This window comes from Orcinus orca, chromosome 3, assembly GCF_937001465.1.
Source record: "Orcinus orca chromosome 3, mOrcOrc1.1, whole genome shotgun sequence".
Classification (NCBI taxonomy): Eukaryota; Metazoa; Chordata; class Mammalia; order Artiodactyla; family Delphinidae; genus Orcinus; species Orcinus orca.
This window is the reverse complement of record NC_064561.1, coordinates 120,562,826-120,589,404: the sequence shown is the minus strand read 5'-3', so window position 1 is coordinate 120,589,404 and position 26,579 is coordinate 120,562,826. Positions and strand designations below refer to the sequence as shown.

General features: G+C 38.2%; 1 protein-coding gene across 10 annotated transcripts in view; it reads right to left on the bottom strand.

Moving 5' to 3' along the window:
• The window catches only part of SSBP2 (single stranded DNA binding protein 2), a 299,130-nt gene extending 277,341 nt beyond the window's left edge, over nucleotides 1–21,789 (bottom strand). For 2 of the 10 annotated variants that reach the window (XM_004281643.4, XM_004281647.2), the window contains exon 1: nucleotides 21,605–21,775. In XM_004281643.4, the coding sequence (XP_004281691.1) occupies nucleotides 21,605–21,666 (62 nt within the window). In that variant the 5' untranslated portion in view covers nucleotides 21,667–21,775. Of the gene's footprint in view, nucleotides 1–21,604 lie in introns of all 10 variants that reach the window. The other 8 variants (XM_033409061.2, XM_033409062.2, XM_033409059.2 and 5 more) reach the window with 8 other exon arrangements.
• Between the last annotated feature and the right edge of the window lie 4,790 nt (nucleotides 21,790–26,579).

Genomic DNA, 26,579 nt, shown 5'->3' with positions numbered 1-26,579 from the left:
AAGCCCAGGGCCAGAACTGCCACTCTTACTCACTGTGCTACCAATGCTGCACTATTCTAACTTAAAACCTGCACACTGCTACCAAATTCAACTTCCTAAAATATTACTTCATCCCACAGTGCCATTGATCTTGACAACCACAGAAAAAATTAAATTCTTTATAGACTATATACTGCCCCCAATCACCCTCATTCACTTTCAACAAATATCCTATTTTTCTCCATTCTAAATCCTCTCTTCCAGTCACACCAGTCCTTACTTCTTTCAAGATACCCACAATACCTCCAAGCCTCCAAGCACTTCCTCCAAACTGAAATAACTCTCCTCTCCTCGATATATACTTACTCATATCCCATATATCCTGCAAGGTCCAGTATTCTGAACACTTTCGTAGCACTAACTGAATGACGTTCCACAGATACTCCAAGAACCTTCCCTCATGACTTCAGCACACACGTTTTCCTTCTTTAATTTCTCTTGCACGTACTCTCTGAGCCACTCAATTAGCACCTATTACAGTAACACCTCGTTTATCCAGCATCATTGGGAAGGGTGTTTATCAGAAGTGAATTTTCCAGACAACTTAAGCATTAATTTAGGAAGCAGCAAAGTAAAGTCATGCTAACTTTAGCCACAGAAATACCTAGGCTCAAATCTCACCACTTAACTAGCTTTGAGCAAGTGTCAACTGTCTGTTTCATCATCTATAAAGTGGGGATATACTACTAACTTCTCAAAGTTGCTGTGGGTATTAAAGAAATCACATACCAAAGCTGGTACATTAAGTCATGGCTACATTACTCCAACTACTATTATGCACTAAGACAAAATCATTTTAATGGAAATATTCATCAAATTATATACTTTGAGATTTTTCTCAGAGAACAGTGAATATAAATCAATCATTTCTTGATAACTCATTATTTATTCAACATTCACTCATTCAATAAATAGTTATCAATTCAGTAAAGCTGCAGGATATCAACTCAATATACAAAAATCATTTCTGTATACTAACAATGAACTATTAGAGAAAAATTTTAAATCCCATTTATAATAGCATCAAAAGAATAAAATATTTAGGAATAAATTTAACAAAGGAGGTAAAAGATCTCTACACTGAAAGCCATTGATAAAGAAATTAAAGACACAAATAAATGGAAAGATATTCCATGCTCATGGACTGGATAAATTAATATTGGTAAAATGTCCATACTACCCAAACTGATCTCCACTTTTTTTCTCATTCTATTGTGGAGTTAACACTGACTAATTTGACCTAGAATTTTCATCCCAAAACAAAAGCAGCAACAATGATACACAGCAATGATTTTCTAAGTTTTGTTAAATGGAATGGCACTTTTTAAAAAATAAAACATTTCTTTTTACACCACTATCTAAAAACATTAATATTGGAGCTACTCTAATATGGCCTCATTTTATACTATAGTGTGGCCCTCGTTTCATACCACGTCACCTCCTTCAGTCCCTTCTGGAAAAGAGTTTGAAAACACGGATATACAATTAAGAACACTGGCCTAGGAATCAGAAGATTCTAGTCCTTGTCCTGAGGATGACTTCATAGCAAAGTAACCTTGTACAAGCCACTTAATGTCTTCAGTCTCATTAAAACGGAGATAAGGGCTTCCCTGGTGGCACAGTGGTTGAGAGTCCGCCTGCCCATGCAGGGGACACGGGGTTCGTGCCCCGGTCCAGGAGGATCCCGAATGCCGCGGAGCAGCTGGGCCCCTGAGCCATGGCCGCTGAGCCTGCGCGTCCGGAGCCTCTGTTCCGCAGCAGGAGAGGACACAACGGTGAGAGGCCCGCGTACCGCAAAAAAAAAAAAAAAACTGAAATAAACCTGACATGCTTACCACACACAATAGTGAATCAAAAGCAATAATATTGAGGGGGAAACACTATCACCAACTAGACTGTAAACTAGAAACTACATCTTGGACTTCCCTGGTGGTGCAGTGGTTAAGAATCCGCCTGCCAATGAAGAGGACACAGGTTCGATCCCTGGTCCAGGAAGATCCCACTCGCCACGGAGCAATGAAGCCCATGTGCCACAACTACTGAGCCTGCACTCTAGAGCCCGCGAGCCACAACTACTGAAGCCCGCGAGCCCTAGAGCACGGGTGCTGCAACTACTGAGCCCACGTGCTGCAACTACTGAAACCTGGGTACCTAGAGCCCGTGCTCTGCAACAAGAGAAGCCACCGCAAGGAGAAGCCCATGCACAGCAACGAAGAGTAGCTCCCGCTCTCCACAACTAGAGAAAGCCCAAGCACAGCAACAAAGACCCAACACAGCCAAAAATATATATATATTTTAAAAAAGAAAATATAATAAACTACATCTTATTGCTTTTGTAATAAATAAATTCTAGTTGTTTGGTTGATGTCCAAGTCATATTGAAATATTAAGGCCCCCAAGAATGAATTAACCTTTGCAAACGACCAAGCCAATTTACAAACTGGTAAGTGTGGCATCAAATGGAATCAACACATTTATTGAATCCCTACTACATTTGAGGCCCTATGCAGTGCTATAGCCAATTGCAAAGAACAACTAAATTTGGTGCTTAATGGAAAATGAAGTCTATCTTTTAATAATTTGAGCTTAAAAAGTCAATGAGTTAAAAGGGTAAATAATATACTCTCTTAGATTTCTCAATGCTTTCAACATGTTAAACTTGCTTTTTATAAATCACTGAATTAGGTTATATTTATCCGTGTGTGTGTGTGTGTGTGTGTGTATACACACACACACACACATATATATATATATATATACACACACACACAGCAAGACAGATAGACCTAAATTGTTTCCTATATGGCTGGAGGTTGTACACATGGGGAATGGAAGCAGATAGGAATAAATGAATGAGTGAAGGAATCATGAATGTGAATTAAACGGTAGAGGCGCCTGACATGGACCAAAGATGATACTATGCCATGAACTGGGGAGTATTATTAACTCAACCCTCTACACTTACTGTCAAAACAAATAGATAGTTACATATATAAATACACTAAATCTCATAATTTAAAATACCTAATTCTAAACAATTGGCCCATGTTATCAATCTTTTTAATCTAAAAGATAAAATAAAGAGTAACAATTTTACAAAATATAGGTGCATAAAATAAAATTTCTCACAGACATAAGAGAGACCCAGGAAAAACACTGGCTTTTTCCAATGGTTGGTTGTTTTTTAATTGAGATTTTTTTTTTTTTTTTTTCTGGCCACGCCATGCTGCTTGTGGAATCTTAGTTCCCAACCACGGATTGAACCCGGGCCCCTCAGCAGTAAAAGCGCCAAGTCCTCACCACTGGACTGCCAAGGAATTCCCAGAGATGTTGTACTTTTAAAAATAAATTTTACTTTTAAAAGAATTTTAAAGAAAATTATTTTATTTTTAAAAGAAATTGTAATTTTAAAAGAAAATTTACATAGTAAAAAACATATCTGTAACTAAAAATCCGTAGGCTTACTTGAGTTTTACCTCTACTGAAAAGTAGACTTCTCATATAGAGTGACAAACTGAAATACACTTACTCTCTAGTACCATAACTCTGATTTATATCTTATCTTTTAACTTTACATCATAGACTAGATTTTTTAAAGAAATATAACCTTCTGCTAATAAAAAAACTAGACTTTTTATATCTCAGTCCAAATATAAGTAGAAACTGAGGTTCCTCCTAAGTGATAAAATTTCAGCAGATTCATTTTGGATAAGAAATGAACCAAAATGATGAACATCTTACCTCCAGTTATTCTTCACTAAAAATTTATTTAATAAGTAAATCCCCTAAAAAATCACTTCTCATATAATTTTTATTGTAGTAAAAACCACATAACATAAAATTTACCATCTTAACCATTTTTAACTGTACAGGTCAATAGTGTTAAGTATATTCACATTGTTGTAAACAGACTCCAGAAATTTTCACCTGGCAAAACTGAAACTCTATACTCATTTAAAAACAAATGTTCACTGGAAAAAAAATGGGTTCAAATATGGATTCTATAAACACTAAAATGTATGACCTTAGGTTTCTAACTACTTTTGTCTCAAGATTCTTTGTCTATAAAAGAGTATAATGTCCACCATATTGTTACTGCAAGATAATGAAGTCACTAATTTAATATGCTGTGTTCTGTAGGTCATTCAAATATGTTAGTAGTTTATTAAGAAATTATACATTAACCCTTTACCTTTTTTAGATGACCATGGATTTAAAGAATACTGACTACTATTTTCATGGAGTAGAATTATTGCCCTCAAAAAGTAATCACAAATCCATGTGACTGCCAAGCCAAATGAATCTTTGGCAATATCCTATGGAAAAATATCTTTACTTATGCCAAGTAAGGGAGAAAGATTTCCTGGCTGCCTAAATAAGCTTCAGGCAAAAATGCTTATCCATTTCAAGTGTTCCAGTAACCATTCCAGTAAAGAACCTTAAAAAATAGAAAGTCAACTACTTTATCCAAAGAGAGTTCAATTAATATGATTTTTTTTTAATTTCCAGATTTCAACACATCTATAGAAGAGATCATCATCCAAATTAAAAGAAATCCTTTTCCTTTTCCATAAGAACAATGAACCATTTATTTGTAGGTTACTTGGGAGGGATAACACCCAAAACTTTGCTTCTCTTCTCCCTGTTGGTTCTGTATAACTTGAGAAGGTGATAATATAAAACCCAAAACCAAACTTTCTTGTATTATAAAGTTAACTTAAATGGAGAAATGAAAAGTTCTATCTTTATTTCAATTATCATGTCAGGAGAACAAAGTCTTTTGGCTTTTCAACACTGCAATGCATTGGAGCATTAGATTTCAAGGCCTTAAAATTGGCTTCAAAAGATGGGCGTTGATTTGATGTCTTATGTCAAATCAAGGTTATCTCTGATAACGTTCACTTACATGAATTAGAAAATCTTTATAGTAATCCTTAAAATACTATATCAAAATCTTTCTACCTTACTTGGCATAAGTAAAGATATTTTTCCATAGGATATTGCCAAAGATTCATTAAAAGTAAAAGAACCTACTCAATTAGAACCATAATATAAATTTACTTCAGAAATTAAGTATGCAAAAATGAATGACATATGATGTTAAAGCATCTGGTTCTTCAATTTTTTCCTTAATTCTTTTCTTTCAGTTTCTAAATATGGAAACTATCATTCTCTTTTTTCAAAATAAAGTGGTAATCCATGATGCATAGTGTGGATAAATACTTCAACGTAAACATATATTAAAAATTACTGGTCTTTATGGAACAAAGTAATAATAATTTACAGCCTAGACTGCAAGACATGCAATAAGAGTAACGCCAATGCACTCTGTAAATTTACTTTTAACATCTTGTAAATAACGTTTTAAATGTTTTAAATAAATAGTTTTGCTTTTACATGTTCAACTTCCTATCAAAATTCTAACAAGATTAAATGGAATCTCTAAAACTTAATTTTTTAAACTAAGCTCTGAATCATATCTACCAGAAGAAATGACAGTTTGCTTGTTTTTCCTGTTTTGTTGCTTTTTATAAGAACTTCCCTTTTTACAGATACAATAAGTTACATATGCAAATAAATAAGAGGAAAACAAGCAGTCTGAATGCTGCTTTTATATGTGGTATAAAGCTTTGCAGTTTGGTTACTTTGAGTGGTTCACACAGAAAAAAGAAATCTTGACTACAGGAGAAATTGAGTCTTGTACAGATGCAACTATCACTATTGTACAATAGAGTATCTTATGATCTTTCTATTAAACATTAAAAAGAAAAAAGACACTCCACAACCCACCCCCACCGCTCCTTAGCTATTTTAGTAGCCTGATCCATTGCTGATTAAGTGATATCTTAACTTTTTAGACAATTAGAAAAACAGCACATTCAAGAAACTTTCAACTTCTACCTTCATACATTTTAAATGAATAATTCCTCTCATTATTGGAAGGAAAGAGGTCTGAGAAAGTAATTCTACATTTTAAGATCCTCCAACTTGGATAATTTCAAAAGATTTAAATTTCTGAAATATTTTAATTGATTGTTAAAACTGTAGCCTTCTTTGTCAGATAAAATAAATATGCCCAGAATCCCCCAATTATAAAGGTCTTATTACGCTCATTTTAATGTCAATCAGCAAGATCAAATACTATCAGTCATCAACAGAAAAAAATATGAAGGCCCCAATAATCTCAGGATTCCACTGAATGGAAAATATAACTTGGAAGTCAGCCAGAGAAGAGAACTAGTCTTACGGTAATAAACAAACAGAAGAAATAGAGAGGGCTCCCACGACTTTTCAAGCATTACAAAAATGAGTCTCCCTTAGTTATAGTAATTACAATTGTAGGGATTCTCATCACACATCAACAGCTGAAAGAGAAGGATCAGAAACCCCCATTATAGCCACACAGGTGGAAGCTCTTTAGACTTAAAACTGAAGTATTTGCACTAAGTGATATGTTTCACATAATATGAATTTATTATAATCTACCTAAATTGGATTACTCAAAATCAAGCAGTCTCAAGAATTGTCCTTTATAGTCCTCCAACTCTGCTGATAGATCATATCTATTAGGAAATGTAAGAAATTATTAACCCTAGATTTTAATGATTTCTTTTTTCTTTCTATATAACTTACCCTGATCTGACCAAACATCATACACTAGACAGTATTTACCTGTAGCAATATAATTTAGCAAACTGAAAGATCTCCCATAAGCCTGTCACAGTGGCTATTTTTGTCTAAATAGGGCCTTGAATACTAAGTAGTACTTATTTCAACTAGTTGAATTTCTATGCATTTAAAGACGCGAAACTTGTTCTCTGAGCCCTGCAAAGGAAGTCCGAAAAATTTTAAACATCATCAGTCTTGCAATTATCTGAAAAAAACAGCAAATGTTTAACTACAGACACCATCAGAAATGTGCATGTTGTATCATAAATACCCATTCATTTAAAGTAGATGAACAAAAGGATGATATTTTCTGATTAGAAGAGTCAAGACCCTTTTTTTTTTTTTTTTTTGTGGTACGCGGGCCTCTCACTGTTGTGGCCTCTCCCGTTGCGGAGCACAGGCTCCGGACGCGCAGGCTCAGCGGCCATGGCTCACGGGCCCAGCCGCTCCGCGGCATGTGGGATCTTCCCGGACCGGGGCACGAACCCATGACCCCTGCATCGACAGGGGGACTCGCAACCACTGCGCCACCAGGGAAGCCCGAGACCCTTTATTTTAATTAAAGCTACTTAAATGAACTGGTAGGTGATGCGGCTTTGCCTTTTGTAATTTTTTAACCATATGGATGAAAAGGTCATTGTTTAATTTGTTGTATTACTTATGTATTAACAATAAGAAAATGTGGTAAAACAGAAAACACAGCAAAATATCTCTACGCAATCTTTAGTACTTTAAAGGGCTGGTAAACCTAAAATAAGATATTTTTCATCTTAGTTTCCATTTGCAGTTTGACGAAAATATCTCCCTCCCTCTACTTTACTCTAAATGACAGCAGGCTACTATAACACGTACACAATTCTTCTACATTTCAAAGTTCCTAGCCTTGCCAAGGGGACAAACAAAGTAGATGAGAAGTATATCCATAACATCAACAAATTCTCAGTATACACCATATAGACAACCAACCAGCAAAGGAAATGGACTTATAAAGTCTCATAAATCTATTAAGCAGAAAGATTTTTCTATATTTAAGAAGTATTTATAAGGAAAACATTTAAAGATGATATGCTACCCTCTTAAGCCAGTACCATCATTGCCTTTCCAGTCAATAACTGGTTATCTTACAACTGGTATCAAGACCATTGCCCTTACTGGAAGATTTTTCAAATAAATGCCGTTTTATTCAAGTTCCCAAGAGAAAAATCAAATTGACCTACATATGCTCCTCACTGTTGATTTTAAATGAATATAAGCATGCTAAATTAATGATCAAATGAAAGTACTTAAGAATTTTGCTTAGAACAGCAATGGTTGTAAACTTTAGTTAATTCATTTCATGTTGCAACTATATTAAATATATATTGACAAACCTTAATTTATTGTATCTTTTATAACTATATAACAAAAAATAAATAACCATCTTAAACCTGTCAGTTACATTTCAAAGCTTTAATGAAACAGTCATGAGATTTATGTAAAAGGCAAATATGCTATTAATGATATGCTATATAGAACTAATTCTTATACTTTAAATTTTTTAAATTCAAATATACTTTTAAATAACAGATAAGAAATTAGTATTTTACAAATGACAATTAACACCATATTTTGTAAACTACTGACAGGGCAGTGGCTAGATTCAATAACCTTTTTCGGGATTCCCACAGCACCCTCTGCATACCCATTATACGGTGTGTTACCCAGAGTGGTGATCACTGGTAGTGACCCTCCTCTGGGCAGTCAGTCCTAGTGGGCGAGACTACTGTGTTATTCAGATCTGACTGAAGAAGGCTCAACAGAGGCTGACATATCAGAGACAGTTAGCATTTCTTAAATGAATAAGAAATGAGAGCAGAAAGCAGAAGGAATATTATCCCCACCTCATAAAATGTATACAAATTTATAGTACCATAAAGTAGTTAAACAGGTTTTAAAAACTAATTTTAAGTGCTAGGACATAGAAACAACCTAAATGTCCATCAACAGATGAATGGATAAAGATGATGTGGCACGTGTATACAATGGAATATTATTCAGCCATAAAAAGGAATGAAATTGAGTTATTTCTAGTGAGGTGGATGGACCTAGAGTCTGTCATACAGAGTGAAGTAAGTCAGAAAGAGAAAAACAAATACCGTATGTTAACGTATATACATGGAATCTAGAAAAATGGTACTGATGAACCTAGTGGTAGGGCAGGAATAAAGATGCAGATGTTGAGAACAGACTTGAGGACAGGGGCGGTGGAGGGGGGAGGCTGGGACGAAGTGAGAGAGTAGCACTGACATATATACACTACCAAATATAAAATAGATAGCTAGTGGGAAGCTGCTACATAGCACAGGGAGATCAGCTCTGTGCTTTGTGACGAATTAGAGGGGTGGGATAGGGAGGGTGGGAGGGAGACTCAAGAAGGAAGGGATATGGGGATATATGTATGCATATAGATGATTCACTTTGTTGTACAGCAGAAACTAATGTGACATTGTAAAGCAATTATACTCCAATAAAGATGTATTTTAAAAAAACACTAATTTTAAGAGCTATTTTGACCAAACCCAACTATTCAAAAAGCTCTATTTTCTCAGGCCATTCTATACGAAGAACTGGAAGACTTATTTCAAATGCATAAAAACTTGAACACTGTCCTGGGTATTCTCCATTGGTCCTGCCTTTCTGCCCTGCTGTGACCAGGAAGACTGATCTCTACAGAGTATATCACCTCAGGTCCCTTACCCTATGGCTCCCAGTTGGGCTCTACAGAAAGGAGGCATCAGCTGATCAGAGGGCAGGAGAAGAAAGAAGATCCCCTCCCTGCCAGGCCTCCAGCCTCTGTTTACAGTGGGTATGACCATGGCTGTGGTCCCCATCATAAAACCACAGCTCCAGGAGAGTAGCTTTTCTACAATGACCACAGTGTTCATCAGGTTCTGGTAACTGCTCTCTCTCTTTTCCCCTCAGACCTAAGAGGGGTAAAAAGCTTCTCTTTTTCCTAAATCCTGGGTGTTCCTCTATCCCCAGTGGGTTTTAATCATGCACATACCTCATTAAACTCTTTAATTATTCTTTTAAGGTAGCTATCCTACTGGGGATCTGACTAATACAAACACAGAAACATTTTACTAACTAGCAGCATCTTTGCCAGTGATTGCTGTACCATGGGCTATTGTTAATGATATCCCCATCTTACAGAAAAGCATCATTTCTTTGGTGTTAACTAACTTTATTGTTATAATCATTTTGTAATATATACACATATCCAATAATCACAATATAAACCTTAAACTTATATATGTTGTATGTCAATAATATCTCAAAAGCTGGAAAACAAAACAAAAAACCCAAGTTTTATATTAAGTATTTCTCAATCCAAAACCAGAAAAACTGTCTGAGCTTCTCCCTGGACATGGCTTGGTATTACCAGCTTGGTATGGTCAAGGTAGATTTTTCTGAGGTGCAAAAATTCTGTATATTAGTTTCCTACTGCTACTGTAACAAATTCCTACAAATGTAATGGCTTGAAACAACATAAATTTATCATCTTATAATACTGGAGGTCAGAAGTACTAAAATCAAGGTGTTGGGGGGGCTCTGTTTCTTCTGGAGGCTCTAGAACCCATCTGTTTGCCTTTCTAGCTTGGTAAGGATGCCAGCATTCCTTGGCTCATGGTCCCATCCTTCACCTTCAAGACCAGCAGCATCTTCCAAAACCAGATCTTCCCATCTCTTTCTCTGCTTCTGTCACCACATGGCCTTTGCCTGACTCTGAAACCCTTGTCTCTCTCTTATAATTGTGATTACACTGAGCTCATACAGATAAGCTAGGTAGGAAGTAACCCATATCAAGATCCTTCATCCAAGATCCTGAACTTAGTCATGTCTGCAAAGTTCATTGTACTAGGTAACATATTCACAGGTTCTAAGGGTTAGGATGTGGACATCTTTGAGTCACCATTATTTAGCCTACCATAGTCAGTAAAAATCCAAGGTGCTGGTTGGAAAAAAAATCACAAAGATTGGAAATGGAAACATCATTTAATGTTTTAGTAAAAACTTGCCTATACTCTAATCTTCTTGGCCCTGAATCTGTAAGCCCAACTCACTTACAAAACTGACCAGTACCAATCTGAATTAAAAATGAATTAGTAAGTCATTTCCCAAAATGAACTTCTACCTGAAAACTATTCCTAGTATATACATACACATATGTATATTGTGTAAATGTATGTATTTTATGTAAATGTAATGCATTTTATGGTAAAAAAAAAACTCACTGAAGTTTTTTTCATTACAATATTTCTAAATGAAAGAATAATAATATCAGTCTCTCACGTTAATTCAGGGGAAAAAATGCTTATTGAAACACCTTTAATAGCTTCCTAATAATAGCTATTGCTTAAATGTACTGATAAAGTATACTCATAATTTTAATCCAATTATAAATCCAATGTTTACATCACACTGTAAAAAAATGAAACAAAGGAATTGTTTCTATTTTTTCTAATAGTCAGTACTACAGAAATGACTATGTAATAGATTCAATATGGTTGTACTATTGATCCTGGACCACATGGAACTTTCCAGATGCCCTAGTCCAAAAACAAACAAAAAAACCAATAGACCATATGCTGGTTGGAAGAGAGAAGTAGAATAAACTCATAATTAGAGGAGAGAGTATTTTTTCTACACATTACATATTCTTCTATTTATTTCTGCCTCTAAAATTTACCAAGTAGAGTAATTTATGCCAGATTACTTTGCCTCTAGATACAGAAAGAAGAATGGAGAAACAGCTCCACCTGAAATTATAACCTGAGTTCTTAACTGGCATCTTCCTCTCTGACAAGCATTACATCCATGTTGCTAAATCTCAGATACCAGCTAAAGAATTTGGAGCTATTTGTGGAACACTCTGGGTAGCTGTAATTCTGCCCACCTTCTTAGCAACTGTAAAATGTTTTCTTTAACCTCTTTCCTTAACCTCTCTCTTCTTGAGTGCATCCAACCCCAAGTAAAAATGGTGGATATGTGTAAAGAGAACTATCCACGCAGTCCCCTCCCACTCACCACCCTCACAGCTCCCATTATTTTTTTCCCCCGTATGAAGCAATGAAACACAGTGAGGCAAGATGTCTACAATGGGTAGTGGAGTCAGAAACCTGGGTTTGAATCCCTACTATGCAATTTACTACACGGCCTTGGACAAGGTATATAACCTCACTGAGACTCAGTTTCCCCCTATGTAAAATGGGGCTTATATCAACTTTATGAAGTTGTTGAAGTGATTAAGCAAGAAAAAAAGCCAGACACAAAAAGACAAATATTGCATAATTACACTTATACAAAGTATCTAGAACAGTCAAATTCATTGTTACAGAAAACAGAAAGGTGGAGGGGCTGGGGGAAAGGGGAAATGGGGAGTTATTATTTAATGGGTACAGCGTTTCAGTTTGGGAAGATAAAAAAGTTCTAGAGAGGGATGGTGGTGATGGTTGCATAACAATGTGAATGTACTTAACGCCACTGAAACGTACACCTAAAAATGGTTAACATTTTGGTAAACTTTATGTTATATATATTTTACCACCATAAAAATAAAAAACCAATGTTCTATCAATAATCCATATCAAGAAGCTTTCTCTCCTTTATTGGAGAGAGGCACAAAGGGAAAAAAACCACTACCCCAACTCTCCAAATTGAAGCTAACTGGCAAAAGAATAGAGTTCATCAACCAAAATTAGCCTAAACCTTCATTCGAGTATTGACATAAACTTTTAACTGTCTTCTAGTCCATGATTCTCTGTTGCATCAAATCCATACCTAAGCCTTCTTAAAATATGTATGAATCTCTTATTGTAAAAGAGGCAGCTGTAGTATAATGAAAGAAACACTAACCTTGGAACCAAAAAAAATCTAAATATGACTAAGCTCTGCCACATATTATCTGTATTACCTTAGTTGGGTAAGTCAATCTCCATGTACAAATCTCTACAGTCAATGGGAATTATCACCTACCTCACAGAATTATCGAGAGATTTAAATAAAGCATATTAAAATACCCTGAAACTCTAAAGTATGATTCCATTTATATTATTAAATTTGCTGAAACACAAAAAAGATTATTCTATCAAAAATTCATATTAAAAATATACACACATTTCATACTAATACAACTAGGTAATCTCCTGTAGTCCTGAAAGCCACAGACACTACTACTAAATGCCTATATTATAGAAAACTCTTCTTTAGGAATTACATATTAATCCTATACTAAATATTAGAAATATTTGGGGAGAAAATGAGCTAGATATAGTGATATCCTGTTGTGATATATTTATAACAGGTTACATCCTTGATCCATTTATTCCACAAATATCTAATCAGAACTCCAAGCACTGTGCTAAGCAGTGAGACTACACTGGTGAAGACAACCATGGTTCTTCTCATCAGGGAACTCCCAATCTAACCAGAAAATGAGACATTAAACATCACACAAATAATCCATAAATTTGTGACAGATGTGAAAAAGGAAAAGTAGAGGTTGCTATGAAGCACAGAGTAAGGGGGTCTAATCCAATCTGGGAAATTTATGAGAAATAATTAGCCAGTTGTACCATCCTTTGTCAACCCAACAGGCTTTAAGTATTTAATAAATCTTAGCTATTTCTACCATCAACATTATTATAAAGGCCATATGTTCCACTCTCCTCATTAGGAACAACTGTATCCCTAGGGTTTAGAAGATAAGAGATATGCAACCTTATTATTTAGGAAAACCCAGATAAACTAAACCCACCACCCAATTCCTCAATAAAAACCAAAACCAAGCTCTCGAAGGTACAGCTTCATCCCAATTCTGACTCATATTCTACATATCCTTGAGCAATTATGCCGATGCTGAGAGGTTACCTCAATGGCAGTTTAGACCTGTCTAAAATGCTCTTAACCCCAAACCTACTCATGACTGATTCTTTCAATATTACTCAGGTTTCTGCTTAAACGTATCCTCTAGGAACCTTTCCCTGACCACCCAATCTAATGTAGCCTCCCAGTCACTCTCTATTATTACGCCACACTACTTTATTATTTTTTAGCACTTATGACTACCTGAAATTGCCTACTATATTTATTTACTCATTTATTATTATATGTTTCCCCTTCAAACTTGAAAGTAAGTTCCATAAGGCAAGGACCCACTTTATTCTCTCCATATCCTCAAGATACATCTTCCTTGCCAAAGACCTCCAGTTCTGTTTAGGTAGTCAGGTACAAAGGAGAAATATTTCCAGCCCACAGGATGACTGATTTAAGCCAATTATGGTAATCCCATTACCTTTGCCAGTAACTGGTTTAGGAGAGGAATTTTACAGTTTTCTTCAATAAGGCAAAAGAAGATATCTGCTAAGCACCTCCAGAAAAGGTTTTCTCTCTGATTAATGAGACATAAAGGAAAAACCTTGCCCTTTTTCCTGCCTTCATACTTGGTTGTGTGACAAAGTGATACTGGGAACCTGATGCAGGGATGCTGCATTCATGAGAGGGAAACCATGACGATGGCAGAGAAGCTTATCTCTTGGTGTTCTTGATTCCCTGAATCAACTCTGAAACTACCTCCTTCCAGACATCCTGTTATGTGAGATATTTAAGCCCTGATCAATTAAGCCATTTTCTGAGATTTTAAAGCCCTGATCAATTAAGCCATTTTCTATCTCCTGTTTTGATACCTGCCCCCCAAAGCACAATAAACTCTTAAGCCTCTGTTTCTTCTGTAACATTAACAGAAAATAGTACCTACAGTCTAGTGGATTCTTGAGGGGATTAAATGAGACAATGCAAGTGCCAAACAGAAACAAAATACTCAAACGACAGTATTTGCTGTTATTGTTACTATTAAACATTAAACTTACTACGACAAAACTCCACAAGCTCTTTATGTAGTATTTAGGATTTTGTTACTTTACAGAAAACATTCATTTTAATCCTGTTTAAATAAAATCATTTTTAATAAAATAATTCATTTACCTCGCTTTCTTCCATCAGTAAAGAAGCTTTTGGTTTTGTTCTCAAGTTTGAAGTAGGTAAAAAGAAGAATCAAGGCAAATATCAGATCATTGACGAAAAATAATCATTAATTTCAGGTGAGACCCTGTTTTTAGCATCAACTCCTCCCTTAGACACGGACAGAGCCTCATAAAAATTTTCATCTACTTACCTTCACAAATATTTCATCAGTATTTTAATATTGCTTAGATTATACTAATTAAAAATTTAAAATATTTTAGTAACTAAAACTATATTATAGTTATTTTAAAATTCTTTTAAAATTCTTTTAAAATTCTTTTAAAAATTCTTTTAAAAAAGAAAAAAAAATGAAGTGTTATACTTCAGTTTCTACAATTTTTTCTGTGCTCAACTACTTGTTTGATATGCCATGAAGCAAAATTAATACAGAAGATCAAAAATAAGAAATTGCTAGGTCATTGGTTCAAGCTCACTCCAGCTGAATTGCGATTTAAAATGTTATGATGGCTCATTACTGTCGGAAAACTGTATGGGCCCTACATGAAATAGAATAATCAAAATTCTTAAAGTGAAATATGAGGGTAGTTTTGTCATTACTAAAGAAGTGAAACCAACTAAATTGTCTCTTTTAAAGATGAACAAAGAACAAATATTAAATCCTTCACTGTATTGGAAATGCCCAGGCTCTTATGAGCCCAGATAAATTTCTGGTTCTGTTAATATTACAAAAACATTATTAGTTCCACTTTTCAAAAATCTTTAACTATCAACCTTCTGTGACAAAAATTACCAGTTACTCATTATGACCAACCATAAATTTGAGCAACTTGTAGGGCTATTAAAAGTTATCTGGAAAAACTCTATTCTTCCCTGGATGGAACATTTTTCTGCTTATTTTTCAACATCTCACACAGTGACTAAGATACACAGTTTGGGGAAGAATAGCCTCTACTATTTCTCTAACACTACTGAAAACAAGTAGGATATAAATCTTGGTAGACCATCCTTCAGATCACTCTTTATAGTATACATAGGGTATTGGTACAGTAATCAAATAACTCTCAGAGTGCAAGTCATAAGTCATGTGAAGTCTAGTCGTATACATATGTTAACAAAACCTTACATTAATAGATATTACATATGTAAAATACATACGAAATCTGATAAGCAAAGTTTAAAATCTAAATATAACCACTTATTTTTTATCCCAAACTCTTTTCAGATTTTGACAAATATATCCTATTCTATTGTTTAATGCTATTTTAAGGCTCTCCTTTGAGAAACAATAAGTTATTAATAAAATTAATATTTTAGCATGTTTACAGAGGCTCACATACTACTAAGCAACAATATGTCACTAGTAAAATATTTTCCATACCAATGTCAAAGCAATAGTGTACACACAATAGTAGAGAATATCCCCACATATTCCAAAATAAAATTATAATTATTTTCAATACATATTTTAAATTATACATTCCAAGAAGTAGTTTCATGTCTTTTAAATCCAGTACATTAATCCTCAATCCTATGTCCCAACATTAATATAACAGTTGTGATCTCTATGGAAGAGAGAACATTCTAAATACAAAATTTTTTTCCAAATTTTACTTCTAACTCTATAAACTATTGGGGTGAAGTGTTAATAAATGGCAACCTAGGTATTCCAACCCCCACCCACAGAGTATGTTTCAATTTTAAAACAAAATAATTCTATTTTCTAGTAGTAATTGAAGATGTAAGACACATTTACTTCACTACTGCAAAGCAACTAAAACTTGATGCTTTTTTTTTCATCCTGAATTGGTTTTATATGGCAAACTGGCTCTAAAGTGTGGGAATAAACCTTTCCATTTTTTTTCTTTCATAGCTCTGAAAAAATACATTTCAAAAATACATTTCAAAATACACTAATACTATTTCTAAGAGTAATAAACCTGTAGATAAACAATACTAAAATTTAACTCTCAACATCTTACGCTTTTTTCCTTCAGGTTTGTTCCTTCAAAAAATCATTTTTTGGATACTTCTAAAATAATGGAAAAGAGATCAATCAAAAGAAAAGCTCCTATAGCTAAGATGACATATTAGATACCAGTATTTTGGAGGAAATATCCTGGGGATTGGGAAGGAAAGAGTTAATTTAATCTTATAGAAAATTTCATCCCCATAAAGATATTCCTTCATTAGTTTTAGAAATCTTGAATTGCATTAACTGCATTAATGCAATCAAGTTTCTGAAGAGATTTGTATTACTTCACTTGTCTTAACTTTATTTCCTTCAGAAAGGAAGGAAGGAAGAAGAAAAGTTTATCATTTTTAGGGGGGCAACTTAATAAAAATGCCGGTAGATACTAATCTCTACAAACTCTCTTTTATATGGAGTAGTATTTACTTACTGTTTTTCCTAAATGACCAGAATTCGACTAAATTCTACTTCATGTATAAGCATGATCATCTATATGGAGTAGCATTTAAATGATCTTTAGACTTTAACCACTGAAAAATGAGTATATGTTGTTTTCATAGTTTAAAAACCAAAGTTACTTTTCAGAGTCCCAGGTTAGATGCACAGTTGGATTTCTGTAGTTTCTGACAAGTTTACTTAATATCACTGTTCAGTATGTGTACCTTATGTTCAATGTTGCTTTACAGCAGATTCATCTTTCTGTGCTATTACTCAACTTTAAAGATGAAATTAGTTTAAGAAACAGCAGTATCACAACTCATCTATTTGCAGGTGCCAGTTAATCTTTCTGTGGCAGTGTGGCATACAGAGTAGCTTAAAGTTCAGCAACATTTCATACAGAAATTGTTCACAACTACAATGTCTAATTTCAAAACTTAAGTGATAAAACAAATTTCCGGAAGGAAAAATCTCAAGAAACAAGGCTTCTCCATTATTTTAGGCTTCCAACTTTCCCTCCTGAAGTTTGTCTTCCCCGCACCACACACATATCTGTAATCTGTTAAAATGGAGTTTATAAGCATACGGTGCACCAATGGTTAAAACTGCATATCTGATCAATCTTTACAGTCTGTTATACCTGATTATGTAATGCTGTTCCCTAAATCTGTAGCATTCTACCCTAAATCAAGAAAGCAATCTGTGACAGTGAAAAAAAATGCATCTTTCATCTTCCACTACAGGTTTTAAGCAGAGATATCTTTGTTAGAAATCCAGCTAGTAGTGTAACCCTGGGCAAAGTTACTTAACTACTCAGAATTTTCTTATTTCTTTAATGGAGAAAAAAAAAATCACTACCTTGCAGAATTGTTGGGAGAATTAGAGAAAATATATATAAAGTGCTGAACACAGTGACTGACACATAGAACGACAAATAAATAATGATTACTGTTTTGTTGTTGTCGGTTATTTTTGAAATACACCTAGGCTAGAGAATATGGAACTCAAACTTCCAAAGTTCTTATTTTGGAGGTCATTGAAAAAAAAAATTTCACACTGAAAAAATGCCCTTGAGTCTAACATCTTCATTTATTCAACACTATTTGATGCTTTTGACATTTGAAGACACTATTCTTAATGTCAAGGATACCTCAGAGAAGAAATTGGCAGTATTATCCCTTGCCCTCAAGAAACTTACATTTTAGAGGAAGATAGACATTAACCAATTCCACAGTTACCTAATGGCAATTGGGATTACAGTGCAGTGTTACAAAGAAAACCTGCTAAAGGGGTAAATGACCTAACAGGATCAGAATTTAAATTTCTACACAAACATCCCTCCTCCCTCCAAGGGTTTTCAATCACTCTCTCTATAATTAAACCTAATCCAAACTTTTGTATAGACTTGATCTGTCTGGCTTTTAAAACAACAAAATCAGTAATTAACCTGACTTCAGCCATTTTTATGTTCAGAACTGTATAGTGAAAATATAGAACCTGTGCAAAACCTACAAATTAATTTCAAGTATTTCATATAATGACTTCTTAACAAAAGAGAAAGCAAAGATATAATATAGGTAAGGGTCTGTCTGATATTTACTATGAACTCACTGGAAAATACATTTCTTGACAGATTAGAAAACCAATATTTTTATTTTATGTGCATGCCATTATTTTTAATAATGACTCAGTTTTCAGAATGTTTTTATTAGAGTAAAATAAATATTTACATATTCATTACTGAAAAACAGTTCTGTGACTTTTAAGGCCAGTACAATTCTGATTTGCTTACTAACAGAGCATTTGTCTTCACTCAGGTACCTTTTAAAATCTGCCACCTTAAAAAATTTTTTTTTTTTTTAAATCTGGGGGCATCCATTTTAAAGACAACTTCAAGATTCCTATCTTCAGAACTTAGTAGGTTGTTTGTTGTAGAATACTGCCGTTAAAGTCCCAAGTACACATACAGGGAAAAAATGAGTGATCAGATCAACTCTCCCAGCAAAATGAAACTAAGTCTATCCCATAAAACAGAATCTATCTCAATGTTTGTCTTAGATTCAAGCAACATTCACCTAGAAATTAATGCAACGACAATTAACCCAGAACAATCATTGTCAATTCTCCAAAAGTGGCCTCTTCACCTGTATTTAGTTCATAAGGCAAACCAGTCCAGGATTCCTGCTGCCAATTATAATGAATGGAAGAAATATATTTAAATCAAATAGCACCATCTAGCAGAACCGTCACCACTTTGCTTACAAGAGTAGATGTTACTTGGTGTTCAGTTTGGTAGATCTGACAGCAAAATGGCAATATCACAGAATCAGAGCTGGAAAGGACTACAGACACACCAGGTTCAACTTCCTCATTATTGTATTAGATACTTAAAAAAATTTTTTACAAAGTTATCAGAATATAGATTAAATTCAGCCATTCCTGGAAGTTCAAGTAAAATACAAAATTATTTTAATTCTCAAATTCAACCACTCCCCAAATAAATAAGACCTCAATACACATTTCAATTCCTTCACTTCCAAAAATGTGAAATCCAAATACTCTGTAATCATTAAAACATCTTCCCTAAATGTCTCTATTTTCTCAGATATATTGCAACCAAATAATAAATGCACACAGATTAGGCTATTTCAAAACTTCAATTCCAGTAACTTGCTGTTTCTTAACCAAGCTATAATGCTAAGCCTTTTACATACTCCTTGTCACAGCAACAAGATCCTGAATATAACTCAGAAAATACCTCTGGGGGGGGTGAATACCTCTCCGTTAATTTTTTTTGTTTTGCCACATCAAGGCCTGCCTCCCCTAAATCCTATAGGAATTATGTGTGTTGCTGCCAACACGAAGATTAGGAAATGTTCCCATCCCTAGGGCACAAGAAACTTTCAGGAGACGACTACTAACTGCCTCAAGCTAGGAGGGAAACTCGGTAGTTTGCACGTTCGGTTTTTATTTACGCAGCTATTTCCGCGCGCAAGGTAACTAAAGCAGCTTTTGAGAGATGCTCTCAGACTTTTACCCAGTCTGAACCCCTAGGAAAGGCAGAGCGCGTCCAATGACAAGGATACACTTCACCCTCAGAGTGGAGGTGGTTACTGGGAATCACTGTAAGATGTGCTGTACAGAAAAGAGGGGTTCTTCCTCAGTGGTCACAGTCACTATTCGCTCTCATTGTTAGTAACAAGCAAATCACAGTTACAAGTACATAAGAATAGCAGCAAACAACCCTGCCTCGCAGCTTGCCGTGACCGTGGCATCCCAGGCCGGGAGGGGCTCTTTTCTCGCCAGCCTCCTCTGGGCTCCCACCGAAGTTAACACCTGTATCTCCCCGCCACCCCGACCAAACAACTAACTCCTCCCCGCATCCACGCTTCTACCCTTCCCGCAAGTCCCCGTTCGGACCACTGCCCCCTCCCCACCGCAGACCGCCCTCCTCGCGCCGGCCGCCGCGGCTCCCACGGCTACCCCTCCGCGCCCCGCGACCCCCGCCCGGCCCGCCGCCCGGGCCGCCGAGGCCCCCAGACGTTTGGGAGGTTGCAAGTCTCCAAAAAAAGTTCTCCAGCCGCCGCCGCCGCGGAGTTGGGTCGCCTGAGAGCGGCAGAAACGCCAGCCTACCCCAGCAGATCCCGCTTCTCGCCAGCACACTTTTCCTCACAGGGAACTCGGTCTTAGACTCCCAAACTTCAGCGGCGCCCCTGGCGCCCCCTGCCCGGGCTCCGCGAGGCGCGCGGGGATGAGAATGCCGCGTCCCTCCGCCCGCTGGAGAAAGCCCCGACGCCCACCCGACCCACGGCCGCACACGCCCTCCGCGCCCCGCGCGCGTCTCCGCGCCCGGCGGGGCCCCGCTCGGCCGCTCCGCGCCCGGCTTCCGCCCGCCGCGCGCCCGGCACCGCCGCCCTCGCCTTGCTCGGCGCACTCGGCGCACCCGGCCCCGAGTCCCGGCGCCCGAGCCCCCGCCGCGGCGCCCCTCGCGCTGCCGGCCGCTCGCGCTGCCCTCCCCGCCAAACACCCACATTCCCTCCGCTTGCCCTCCTCCACGCAGCTGCCCTTTCTCCCCCTACCCACGACCCACGTAGTCTCTCCGCTCCCCGCAGCCCCGGACCCCAGCTCTAAAGTTACTTTGTGAGAAGATGAACCCGCGGGTTATTTCCCTCAATCACCCAAACAAGTTTCCAATCCCCGCCACCAGCACCGCCGCCGCCCCCCGATACACTCGCTCCCTCCTGCCGCCAGACCCCAGGGCCGCCCGCCCCGCGCGAGCCCCTCCTGGGAAACAGCCGCTCCCCGCACCGCATGCCCCACCTCGCGTACCCCTCCCCCTGCCAGCCCACCCCAGGCTCTCCCCGGGCGGAGAGTGTCTGTGTGTCTCCGAGAGAGTGTGCGAGTGCGTGCGTGTGTGTGTGTGCGCGCGTGTGAAGGCGGAGGTGGGTGAGAAGCGGAGACACTTACTTCTCCCGGGCCTGGCTGTCGGACGGGACGGCGCTGCTGTTACTCTTGCCTTTGCCGTACATGCTTGTGCCGAGAGCAGCTCCCACTGTCACGCACCTGTCAACCCATCACAGCCTCCCCGGGAACAGCCCCGTCCCCATGGCGACCCACGCAGCTACCCCCACTATTGGCCGCCCCATGCCAAAGCTCCGCCCCCTTCGCCCAGGCAACGCATGAGACTGACAGGCCTCCCCCCTCCCTCCGGCCTGCCGAAGCGCGCGGCGGCGGCTACAGCCTAAGCGGCAGTCTCCTCCCTCCTTCCCTCCCTCCCGGGTTCCCTCCCTCCTTCCCTCTCCGATCTCCTCCCTCCACCCGCTCTTCTACCCCCCTCCCCCCTCCGAACCCCGGCGCAAGGGGGGAATTAGAAACTGCTCTAGAAGGATTTTAAACAACTGGCTGTTCTCTCCGTCGCCGCCCCTCCCCCCGCGCCGCCCGCGCTCGGCTCCTCACTGGAGACAAGGCGCTGGGAGGAGGGGAAAGTGCGGCCTGGAGTCTCTGGCAGGAGCCGGCGGAGCTGGAGCCTTGGCGGCCCCAGACTTCTGGGCGCCCGCCGAGTACACAGGCAGACCTACGGCCCCAGCCGCCGTGGGCCCCCCCCCACCAGCCCCTTTCTCCCGCTCCTCTCCTGTCTGTGACCCCGCGCCGGTACCCAGGATTGATCTCTGCCGCCCTCGGCCCTACTGCCTGTGGTGTCACCCTCCGCCCTGCTCCCAGAGGGCCGGCTGGCGAGGGACACGCGCGCCGTTCCCTCGACCTTCTGGCTAAGCAAGCGGGAGGGACTCGCCTTCCCTCCCGGGGAGGGAGTGAGCCTCCGGCACTTGGCGCCGCTGGGATGGCGTCGCCTGGCCCCTGGGGCCGCGCCCTGCAATCTGGGGGAGCACTCTGCTAGGGCCTGCCTCCCAAAGATGGCCCGGTGACTCCTGGGGACTCAGTGGCCTCCACCCTGTCCCCCTAAGACCGGAGGCCCGCGGCGCACCACGCACCAGCTTCCCTGCCAGATCTGCTGCAGAAAAGGACTCCAGGTATCCCCACCTGGCCTGCTTTTCCAGCCTTTGTCGTTAATGCCAACTCATCCTGACCTTTGGAGTGGAAAGGGCCATAGAAGGCCTTTAAAGACATCCCTGTCCTTTTCCATCAGCATAGGCCCCAGCTGCGCTCCAAGGTGTGCAAAGATGTGCCAGAGCTGAAAGGCTGCCCCAGAGTATTTCTGGATCCAAGCCCCTAATCCCATTTCAGTAAATGCGCAAAAGTTTCTAAAACACACACAACCTGGTTCCCAGTTGAACTCCATCCTTTATCTCGTGGAGATCCTTGGATGTAAAATCAGACAAAGTGCAAATAGGGTTAAAAAGAAGAGATGGGCATCAAACAGGGAGTGAGAAGGGAAGAGTGGTGCAAGTGGGGGTTGGTCGGATGGGGGAAAACATCAGGAAAGGATGAAAAGACATGGAACAGCTATGGGAGGGGAGAGGAAAGGATTCAAATGGAGGAAGGTACCTTTCTATTCTGCACATACAGCTTTAAGCTTTTTGTAGTAGGGTCATAAAAATGTATATGGAGAAACGGAAATAGATGGAATTGAAAGAAATGGGCTTGTGTGGGCATTGACAGCAAGTGATAGGAATAAAACATCAACAGAAGGTTAAGGAAAGGCAGTCAGTAAAAATGAGAGAATCAGAAAAGGTACTGGCAACCAGACATAAATCAAACACTGGGAAAAATGAAGAGAAAGGACCTGCCATACTGGTGTTAAGGAAAATGGAAAAAAAATTGGAAAAGGTGAAGTGTAAAAGATAGGTAAGAAGAATAACAGAAACAGGATTAAATGAAGTAGCCATAGAATATGATAACAAAAGATGACGAAAACAAAAGAGGATTGACTGATATAAAAGATATAAGAAAAATAAGCATGCTTTTTTTAAAAGGACAAAAATTCAGCCAATAGAAGTGAAGGTAAAGTGATAAAAGTCACAGTGGCTTAAATTGATTGATTTTCAAGAGAAGTAATTTGCCATTCCTTACTCAAAATTCTCTGTTTACAATGACCTGCAATGATTTGGTGTTGGGGACATGGCATTCATGGGCTCTGAAGAACTGGAAGGAGTAATAACCTCTCTTGATGAACTTTTGTTCAAAATGCTCAAATGTTATTAGGCTGCCACTCTTTACAAACTCTACCTTCAAGGTTAGCACTGTGTAATTTGTTGTTCAATTATCTACTTCCATTAGCTTTAACCCAGAAAATTATTAGCATCTCCAGGCTCTATCTCCCATAGAATGTTCCCTATAAGGTGCTGCTTCGAGAATGTTGTCAAGGAGGGAGCTCTGGCAGCTGCTGCCCACACCTAGAATAAGGTAAGGTTTCCATTTAAAACCAAGAGTGGGTTTTATACTATTATCTAAAAAGAAATTCGATATTATCTTTGCACTGGTGTTGGGATTCTCTCTGATTCTCAGTCACGGCACATTAGAATTGCCTTAGGAGAACTTATTTCTTTTTTGTTGGTTTTTGTTTGTTTGTCCCAGACTAACTAAATCAGAAACCTTGGAGATGGACCCAGGCATCTGTATTTTTTATAAGCCCCAAGTGATTCTTATATGTAACTAGGGCTGTTGAACTCTGCTCTTCAGTATCCATTTAAAGACAGCCAATGGGCACCATCTCTCAGAGCAAGATATTTATGTTGTGGCTATACAAAGCAGATGACCCTCCCCATTTTGGTATTAAGACATCTTTACAGTGGACTTTACTTTCTACCCACTGAGCCAACAAATTTGTTTTAGGATGAAAATGTATGTGTTCTTATAGTACAAGACCACAAATAGTCATGGTTTAATTTGCTGTTTCCTGAAGAGAAAGGAAAATGAAGAAAGAAAACAAGAAAGGCTGTTTGCTGTCTACAGCTGTAAGTTATTCGTTTGATTGGTCTTTACTCAGATTTGTTACGTGGAAGAGTCTTGAGTAATGGCATATTTTCTGATATTTAAAAAATAAATAAATTATAGATCTGCACAGTGGGGTATGGAATTCAAAACAATTTGGTCTTAGTATCTGGAAATAATAAAATGCCAAAAGGTCTTAGTTCAGAACTTGCCAAGTTAATGTCAGAGTTACCTTTACAAGAATGTTATCATGCAACAAATATACAAAGTGAAAACATGACTATTCCTCCACATGGTAACCTTACAGCTTAAGTAATCAAATCAATTATCATTAAAATATCTAAGCAGCTACCTGAACCATCATCTCTGTTTTATTTTTCTCTTAATGTTAACACATGTAAATAAAATGCTTCTTTGCCCTTGTTCAAATTATTTTGAGTATAAAGAGTGTTCTTTGCATCAGCAACTGTATCTCATGGGGCCAATATTGTAATTAATGAGATTTGAAACACATATTCAGAGCCAAATTTGAGATCCCAGACACAGAATTGAAGATCCATGTTTTGTTTGTTTTCATTTTTAAAAAGGAGGAAGAAATAGGAGATTTAAAGCTTCCTAGTGTAAAGAATCACAATATAATTTTTTTATAAGTTTTGGGGCTTTTTAAACCTCAAATAGGCTGATTAATTTGGGGGGGCTAGATTTGGGGTAGGGGAATACTGACCACCTGAGAATATTTGCATTTGAAATCTATTTTTTCTAAACTTTATTCTGTCAGATATAGAACACCACAATTACTCAATCATTAGATCTTTTTTCCCTCCCATTTTGTTTGGGCACATATGCACAATTTTCTCTTTCTGGAACCTGCATCTTATTCTTGGAAGTCCTTATCATTTTAAAACAGGCAGTTTATTATACCACCCTGCTCAAGCTCTAGATTGACTATACATTCCTTTGATTCTAATTTTTTCTCTAAAACATTAAGGTTAATAATGTCTGTATTCTTACAGTGCATGGAACATTAGAAAAGATTTCCCTTTGCTATATAGAACAAAGAGACTACCTCTTTATGTTTAAATGGAAGCTAATCATGAATTTAATTATTTGCATCACATAAAATACTTAGCATGTTAACTTAGAAAAGAAAAACATTTAGAGTAGAAAATATTTATTTAAAAAATTAAAATAAACTATTTACACATAAAAATGAATTTTCTTGTTTGGGGTAATTTTTCCAAAGGACAAAATTATACTATTATTTATTTGTTTTATAGAACTATTTAGTTTAAGAAAATAACGTCTCCCTACTTACATTCATATCACTTTTCATTTGAAGTCATTTAGCAGAATATACCCCAGTTAATTAGATTTTCCTGACCAGCTTTTTAAATTGGGTAAACTGAGTCCTAGAAAAATTCATTAGCATGATCTGATCCATAAAGAAAATAGAACTAGTTCCAAGATGAGAACTCTGTGTTCCTGGCTGATGGTCCTGTTCCCAGACCACGAAGCCGCACCTCTTTCTCTTAGAAGTGACTATTCCACAGAGGAATGTGAGAAAGCTCTGAGATGTTTGTCACTCAAACTACCGTATGAAACTTCACTCCCAGGACTTCCCTGGTGGAGCAGTGGTTGAGAATCCGCCTGCCAACGCAGGGGACACGGGTTCGAGCCCTGGTCGGGAAGATCCTACATGCCATGGAGAAATGAAGCCCGTATACCACAACTACTGAGCCTGAGCTCTAGAGCCCACGAGCCACAGCTACTGAGCCCGCATGCCACAACTAGTGAAGCCTGCGTGCCTGGAGCCCGTGCTCCGCAACAAGAGAAGCCACTGCAATGAGAAGCCTGCGCACTGCAACAAAGAGTAGCCCCTGCTCGCTGCAACTAGAGAAAGCCCGCATGCAGCAACGAACACCCAAGTCAGCCATAAATAAATAATAAAAATAAAAAATTTAGAAAAAGAAACTTCACTCCCAAGCAGAACAGACCAGCGTGCTCATATTCGCAAATATGTTCACATGCCACGTTCCAAAGTAGTGAAATGAAC